The 8,570-nt window shown below is 32.4% G+C and overlaps 2 protein-coding genes across 2 annotated transcripts; one reads left to right on the top strand and one right to left on the bottom strand.

Moving 5' to 3' along the window:
- Window positions 1-1,784: 1,784 nt before the first annotated feature.
- Window positions 1,785-2,334, bottom strand: LOC106662343 (cytochrome c oxidase subunit 6C). The gene is made up of 3 exons (XM_014386379.2): window positions 2,266-2,334; window positions 2,016-2,185; window positions 1,785-1,958 (listed from the first exon to the last, which is right to left on the bottom strand). Exons 2-3 carry the CDS (start codon window positions 2,183-2,185, stop codon window positions 1,886-1,888), a joined length of 243 nt encoding a protein of 80 aa, XP_014241865.1. The 5' UTR covers window positions 2,266-2,334; the 3' UTR covers window positions 1,785-1,885.
- Window positions 2,335-5,016: 2,682 nt separating this feature from the next.
- On the top strand, window positions 5,017-7,258 carry LOC106662342 (protein bcn92). The gene is made up of 3 exons (XM_014386378.2): window positions 5,017-5,250; window positions 6,904-7,024; window positions 7,111-7,258. Exons 1-3 carry the CDS (start codon window positions 5,165-5,167, stop codon window positions 7,165-7,167), a joined length of 264 nt encoding a protein of 87 aa, XP_014241864.1. The 5' UTR covers window positions 5,017-5,164; the 3' UTR covers window positions 7,168-7,258.
- The last annotated feature ends 1,312 nt before the right edge of the window (window positions 7,259-8,570 follow it).

Raw genomic sequence — 8,570 nt, 5'->3', positions numbered from 1 at the left:
TTTAACATTATAAACTTAAGTGACAGTTGTATAGATTCATTATCAACATCTTAAACAATTTTTGTACTTAATTGAGGAAAAAGAGAGAAAAAAAATGAATATTATGATTTAATATTTTTACACATATTTTGATAGAAAATAATTTTTTAGTTTTTTTCTGAACAAACTTATTTTGTTACAATGCTGAATTTCAACTGGTAATTTTGAAAACACTCTTTTAATTGCTTAGTTTTATATTTAGTGTTTATATTATGTACATCAGATCTATATTTTATTTTTTTATATATGTTGTAGGTTTTTCATTTTTAACACTAGATAATAACATTTTTAACATTGAAAATGATACATGCTAAATTGTAATCAATTAAATCATTAATTAAAAAAAAAGGAGTTGAGAACATTTATCATAAATTCTATCATCATATTTTAAGTGAAGACTGGAGTGTGAAAAGAGAGAAAGAAAGAGAGAGAGAGAGAGAGAGAGAGAGAGAGAGAGAGAGAGAGAGAGAGAATCAGAGAGAGAGCGAGAGAGAGAGAAGCAGAGAGAGAGAGAAGCAGAGAGAGAGAGAAGCAGAGAGAGAGAGAGAGAGAGAGAGAGAGAGAGAGAGAGAGAGAGAGAGAGAGAGAGAGAGAGAGAGAGAGAGAGAGAGAGAGAGAGAGAGAGAGAGAGAGAGAGAGAGAGAGAGAGAGAGAGAGAGAGAGAGAGAGAGAGAGAGAGAGAGAGAGAGAGAGAGAGAGAGAGAGAGAGAGAGAGAGAGAGAGAGAGAGAGAGAGAGAGAGAGAGAGAGAGAGAGAGAGAGAGAGAGAGAGAGAGAGAGAGAGAGAGAGAGAGAGAGAGAGAGAGAGAGAGAGAGAGAGAGAGAGAGAGAGAGAGAGAGAGAGAGAGAGAGAGAGAGAGAGAGAGAGAGAGAGAGAGAGAGAGAGAGAGAGAGAGANTTCTCTCTCTCTCTCACTCCTCCCTTTCTTCTCTCTCTCTCTCACTCCTCCCTTTCTTCTCTCTCTCTCACTCCTCCCTTTCTTCTCTCTCTCTCAGTCCTCCCTTTCTTCTCTCTCTCACTCCTCCCTTTCTTCTCTCTCTCACTCCTCCCTTTCTTCTCTCTCTCTCACTCCTCCCTTTCTTCTCTCTCTCACTCCTCCCTTTCTTCTCTCTCTCACTCCTCCCTTTCTTCTCTCTCTCACTCCTCTCCCTACTCTCATTCTTTCTCTCCCTCCCCTCTCTCTTTTTCTCTATCTATGAATCTATATCCTCTTTCTTTCTTCTTTCTCTCACTATATAGCTCTCTTTTCGTTATTCTCTCTCTCACTCTTCCCCCTCTCTCTGTCTCTCGTCCATACATTTCTCCAGCCTCATGTGACTGGGTATTGCCAAGAACCGGTCACAGATAGCAGAAACCACATTCAGGGAGTCTGTACAAACGATATAGACGGAGCATCACCCCAAGCTCGTAATCAATCGCATACAGCTCTGCTGAGCACTTGCAGTCCCACAGTAACAATTTTTAGTAGTCATTTCGCTGTAACCAATTGTAGTTGTAATAAATGAAGTCACTTTATAAGTTTTTATTTTTTTAAAAACAAATTTAACACCTTTGAATTTATAATTATCATATAATTGTTTATTTTGTAGTTATTGATAGGTAGAGGTGTATGGAATACTATTCGTGTTTCAATGGGTATGTTCCATTTGAATGAGATTTGCTAATAAGAAATCAAGATTCTTTTTTTTAATGAAATTTTAGTTTTTCCCTTTAAAAGGTTTGAAATAATAAAGCCATTGTTTTTGTGTATATTACATTAAATTTATTATATTAAAACAACAGTATATTTTACTCATTTCTTTTTTAATAATTCACATTTCTGATGTTGAATGGTAAATTGTACAAATCTATTTAGGATTACAAGACTCGAGCAGGCCGAGTTTTTCCAATCGGTCGCACTCAGCATCTGCATCGTAATTTCTGGAAAAAAAAATCAATATCATATAACAGCATAGTATTATTTAAATTAATATTTACTTGTAGAACTCGGCATAGCGATTTTTTCTTGCGTCACAAACCAAAAATTTGTACATGACAGTGGTGACAACTGAAAGCACGATCGCCCCTGTGAGGTGGTTCCTGGTACTCGTTGCAAGAAGTCCTCGCAACTGAGGCTTCGGTAGTTTCTTTGCAGGTAACTCAGCCATCTGGGAAAAAATAAAATTAAAGTAATTAAATGATCAATTTAAAAAAGCTTTAAAAAAAATAATATTGATAATGTTCATACTTTTGCTTTTTTATGTAGCTGTGATGTTTGTCTTTAAAGCTTACAAAAAATATACTATTTTTGTTCATATTCTTGTGCCCTAGAAATACATTTTTCCCATCGCATTGGCATTTCTTTAAATTTATTTATTTTATTTTTTTAATTACATCATCATAATAGGTCTTGGGACAGTAGATGATGGGTTTTGGTCTGTGAGTCGGTGAAGTCTTGGGATGTGCTCATACTCATTGGAACACAAATGCTTCCACTCCTTCATTGTTGTCGAAACACTGGCCTCCAAGAGCTTCTTTAAGGTATACAAAAAGATGAAAGACTCGACTATATATTTTTGCCTCATGGCATTCGTATGAGACATGGCATTGTCATGCAGAAGAATGCCACCGGCTGATTGTTTCAACCTTTTCCTTTGATATGACAATTTCACAGCATCCAATAAATCACAATAATATTGCACATTAATTGTGCATCTATCGATGCATATTGAGCAAGTCTCAATATTGATTCTCTATATTGAGAAAGTCAACATGCAAAGCCACCTCATTGTTGGCCTCGGTCACACTCGTCCTTTAACGACGATCGTGTCTCTCATTTCACCTTTTCACACCCTCCAGAAAATTTTCTGTGCAAAAACGCAGATTCTTGAAGTGTGTTGTCCCCTTAATGTGCCTTTAATCGCACTAAATTTTCTAGTCAAAAACTTGATAATTGTTCGACAGAGAGATGCACTTCTTCCTTCATGGATTCTTTTGATACTAAAATAGGGTTACCATAATAGTAGTATAGTAGCCATAATAGCCAGGGCATATTTATCAAGGACAAAAAAGCACACATACAGAAACAGGTAGGAGGTATACATATCACTACAATTTTTATTTAATAAGGTAAGTTCATAATATTAAGGTGATTTATAATTTTTATATCAAGTGTAGTTGAACTGAAAAAACTTAAATATGTCAATCCACAGACATAATTAAGATTGTTTTGCCCTGATGTTGACATTAAAATAGGTCAAAAGCATGACAGTAGCAACTAAATTTACTTTCTTCTTCAAAGCCAAAGCTTGATCCGAAGTGTACGTAAGTGAAAAAGAAGTCAATACTTTTTCATATAAATATATACATTATCTATATATAATTTTATATATAAATAATACAATATATACAAAAAACATCAAAGGTTGTCGTCGCCATTGTACATATAAGTTTATAGAGATTTCTCATTTTTAGACTTTTGAAAAGTTGATAATTTTTTTTCTGTTCATTCCCTAAGATTTCTTTTATAGTTCAAGGGATTTTGGGGTAATGAGCCCACCTTAGACAAAAGGGAGGGATGTAAGTATGTGCAATACATCTAATTGATGATTACAAAAGCATATTGATGGTATATTTTTCCATGAGGTGCCAGTGGGTCATTTGTGTGCCCTATACGTAATCAGTACGACCTGGAAGTTTGGAAGTATGTTTCCCATGGTTTAACAGTCTCTTTTCTATTTCGTAATTTGTTGGAAGTGGTTTGTTTCCACTGATTTTCCCAATTTCAATTAATTTAAGTTTGAAAGCAGACTTTATATCTTCAGGATTTATTAAAACTGAGATGATGGGATCGTTCTGTGGTTTTGCTGCATTGTCAGCTAGCTCATTTCCCTTAATCCCGACATGACGGTATCCAAATGAAGGAAATTGAAGCCGTTCATTTTTTTTTTTTTTTTTTCAAGTTTTGCCAATTGTTCTGAACTAACGGATTTTTGGAGTATGGGTTCTGAATAGCTTGAAGAATCAGAAAATATAATTATTTTATGGTGGCTGATAAAGGGATCATCTAAAGCATTTAAAATGGCAAATATTTCTGCATTATTTGAACTGAAAAGTGAGGGTAAACGAAAAATAGAAGGGTGACACTCAATTACATACGAACAACGTACAATATGTGATTTTTTGGAACCATCAGTGTATATGATCAAAGCAGAAGCGTTTTCACGTATTTGTAAGAGAAAAATCAAATTTAACTTTTGGAACTAACCAGAGAGGGGTTGGGTTATTTTTCGGGTTTGATCTGGATCTATATTCGATACGAAAAAACTGCCCGATAAATGGTGTAGGCAGTTTAGGGTGGTTTTCATAGAATAATTTAATGGTAGGTCGATACTTGTAATACTGAAAATAGATTCTAAATTGACAAACTAAACGAGTAATTAACTAATATAAAATTTGTTTTATAAATTACTAAAAAAGAATTACAAATTTTACAGAGTTAATCTTTCCACGGGGGATTCTTTCAATCGTTAGACCCAGTTTATCGTATGATACAATAATCACTTTAAGGTACACAAATTGACAAGGAATATAAATAGCTAAAATACTGAAAACCGACTGATAACAAAGAGAAACTCACCTTTTTTAAATATTTTTTTACAGGAACTATTAAAATAATAGCTAAAGGTTCCTGAAAGCTCCAGATGAAAATTCCAATGCCTTCTTCATAACCTTATTCCATCCAATATCAATAATAGTTTGTTATCTTTATCAGTATTATTACAATTTATTATTATTATTATTACATTTTAAAGCAGTTTATTAAGAAGAAACAGTCCTAATACATTATTTTATTTTAAATCTGGTGCTTTTTGATCAAAACAGTAAACGAGTAAATAATATATTTTCTATCAGTATAAAAAATAAATTTACTAGATAAAGTGTTTTACTACTTATTAAAAAAAATATTAACAGTTTTGTTGTTATTTAATAAATTAAAATTATACAAATGTAAACAGTAGATGAGGTTTTTGTGAAGGTTATGCACAATACAAAATTCCTGTTTCCTCTGTTGTTGAGTTGCTTTTTACCAAAAAAAATTCAATTTCTCGATCCTTTAAAAAGAATTTTGGCCCGATTCTACTCCGATGCCGGCTCCAGGAAAGCTGCAAGTGTTGACACTTTACAAAGCTCTGTTGAGAGAGGCCTCGAAATTTCCGGCGTACAATTTCAGGTGTGTATGATTTTTGAATATTTTCGAGGGGAAGCAATTCCATTTGACGATATTACGGTTGAAAACTAGCTTAGAAACGATGTGAAATAGTATAGATAAAAATTGCAATCCTTTGCCTAGAAATATGGTTAATCGTTTGTGAAATATAACTAATAAAGAAAATCTTGAAAAAACATTAGTTCTGATTGATAAAAAAAAGTTCCCTTTTACTTAAGATTGTTTGTTAGAATGGTCAAAATTGTATATATGGAGTTTGATTTAAACCATAATACAACAGGGTTTAAAACAATACTGTATGTTGATCTGCATTATCAAAAAATTATGTTTAACCCATACATGTTTAACTCCTATAATTGACCATATTCTTTTTATCTAAGGTATGAGATGAAAAAATGCAAAAAGTGGGAAAATTCGAAAGATTGTAGGTTGAGATGAGGAGTTGGGTCAAAGTCACGACAGCTCAAGTGGTTAGAGCAGCGGCATATTGAGCATAATGTCTTGGGTCAGAATCCTGCTCGTGACACTAACTTTTTCAACTCAACCAAGACCTTAGATTAAAAAAAAAATTGAAATAATTAATATGACCAATTATGGCTGCTAAACATATATGGATTAATATAATAAAGAAGTAATCACTAACAGCTCCCCGTGGCCACTTCATAAATCGCTGAGAATCGAATCCTGATTACAAGACATTTGAAAAATGGCAAAAAGTGGGAAAATTGGAAAGGTTGTAGGTTGAGATGAGGAGTTGGTGTCCAAGTGGGTCGAAGTCATGACAGCTCAAGTGTTGAGCCGAGGGTCGTGGGTTTGAATCCTGCTCGTGACACTACTCTTTCATCTCAACCTTAGATAAAAAGTATTATATTATATTAATTGAAATAACTTACGATTAACACTGAAAGCTCAAAGTGACCCCACTGGGTAGGAATTCGGTGCTTTTCTAAGTCGTCAGGGAGTGAGTTGTACAGAGAGTTGCATTACAAAAGATTTGTTAGGATATGTATAGCTTTTTTTCAGGAGTTATCGAAGGACGGAACATGTAATGAGATAAAATCCTGGAGTTTGAAAATTCTTGAGATATAGGTTTTAGTTGCATAATTTACATCAGAAGGAGTAAAAGGTTTACGGTGGACATATGGATAAAAGACCGGCCTGCACCTCGACCGAGTAGATTAACTGTGCTCAACGTAGAGCTGGTGTACATTTCTTTTTTTCATCGAGTAAGTATCATAAATGCATTTTGATATATGGTGGCAGGAAGTCTTGAAAACTTGCCTCAGATGTCTCAAAAAGTTAACTTACTATTCTGAAATATTTTCTAAAGAAGGGCTAAATCAACTTTTGTTTATAATAATATTTCATCTTGCTTTTTATTGAAACTAGAACAAATGTAGCAGTTTTTATGAAATAAAAAAATAAATAATTGTAAAGTGCAATATCTGAAAGTTTATTTATACACTAGTACAATAGGGATTTATCACAAAGTACACTCTTCGAAAAAATGATAGGCCCCCTCCAATTTTTTACAAACACAAATTGTATTTATTAAAATTTTTGTTTTATATTATAAGAGGTTGGAAAAATGGTAAACAAACATAGTATGATTGATTAATTGTTATAGGATAATAAATAAATAATTGTGTACTTCAGGATGTATGGTCTGCGAAGGGTCCGAGACGGCTTTAAAATCAATAAAAGCATTACTGACGAGGCGAAAATAATCGAAAAATACGAAGAAGGGATCAAAAGTCTCGATATCATCAAAAGACAGGTATTTAGTAAATTTAAAAAAATAAAATAAATAATTTGTGCAGTCAACAATCTCCCTATTTTATCTTGTTTTATCCTGATTTTTAGGTTGTTATATCATCACTGTTCCGGACAGACACCCTCGTTATAGAAAAAATGCAGTAATTACTAGTTAAGAGAAATTTTGTATATATTTTTTTGTAGCATGAGTCATTTTTATATTTATTGTTTTGTTAATTGAGAAAATAAATTTATATTAAGTTAGAACTTATTTTTATTATATTTTTTGTTATCTATACATTATTGACTCCCTTCTCTGCCCTCCTCTGATTGAGCCAGGAATAATGATTGTTGATGACAATGCGAAGGGTTTGGTTTTAAATTGTCTATGTAAATCTGAAGCTTCAGGAAAAAAGAGTTTCTATGGAAAATTGCTTATACAGTACTAGCCAGGAATTTGTTGATTTATTAAAGATAAAAGAGTTGGCCTTATATACCACTACCAGTATTGATCTATATCATCACAATTAGGGAAAGACTGATATATATTTTTTAAATTTTATTTCTTTCTTTATTTATTTTTTAGAAAAGGCTAATTTATTTGTTTTTGTTTTTCTTCTATGTTTCTGCTATTTTTGTACACCCATCATCAGTAAACCCTAACAACTTTGCAGAATTCTAACGCTAATGTGGAAACACAATGTCACAAAGAAAAAAATCAGAAAAAGATAAAAAATATATAATAATCTACCAGAATGGAATAAACTAAAATAATAACAAAAAAGGGAAATATTTGTGCATTCCATTATGTTGGCTTGTAAATCAAGTTTCAACAGGCAGATAGGTGAATGTTTTAATTTTAATGATTAGGTCACTGAATTTATTTATGTGTTATTATTTAGCAGAAGGATTGGCTACTAATCTGTGATATTTGAACTTATTTTTTTAGAATTTTCATTTAAAAACATGGCATAAGAGAGTTCTTTGGGCCAGAAGGTCACCCTTATGAAAGTAGTGATACAAATAGTGAGACATTTTGACCACAGTTTTTTTTCCAGATTTTACTGTTTGGGATATATTTTCCTCTCAATTAGAGAACTATTTGTCCACTTTCATTATTGTTTTGACTATTAAATAAGTTACGGACAGGCAGATAAACAGATGCTTTCTTTGAGAAATCGTGGCATTATTTTTATATTAGTGGAATTAGTATAAATAATATTATCATATAATATTTGAAGTTTTTGAGAGTCCTTCATTTTTTTGAATTATCATTTAAAAACCAGCCGAACTTGTAGATCTTTGAGCCAAAAGTCACCCTTTTGAAAGTAGTGGATACATATAGTCAAATATTTTAAATTTAAATCTTTATAATATTGTTTTTGCTATTTTAAATAGTTCTATATTCTGTTTCTGCTATTTTTTCCTGATTTTATTGTTTGGATATATTTTTTTCTCAAATAGGGAACCATTTGTCCACTTTCATTAATGTTTTGGCTATTAAATCAGTTGTGAACAGTCAGATAAATAAATGCTTTCTTCGTGAAATCATCACATTATTTTTATTT

This window comes from Cimex lectularius, unplaced genomic scaffold (assembly GCF_000648675.2).
Source record: "Cimex lectularius strain Harlan isolate CLEC.00 unplaced genomic scaffold, Clec_2.1 scaffold3, whole genome shotgun sequence".
NCBI lineage: Eukaryota > Metazoa > Arthropoda > Insecta > Hemiptera > Cimicidae > Cimex > Cimex lectularius.
This window is presented reverse-complemented; position numbering and strand designations above follow the sequence as displayed.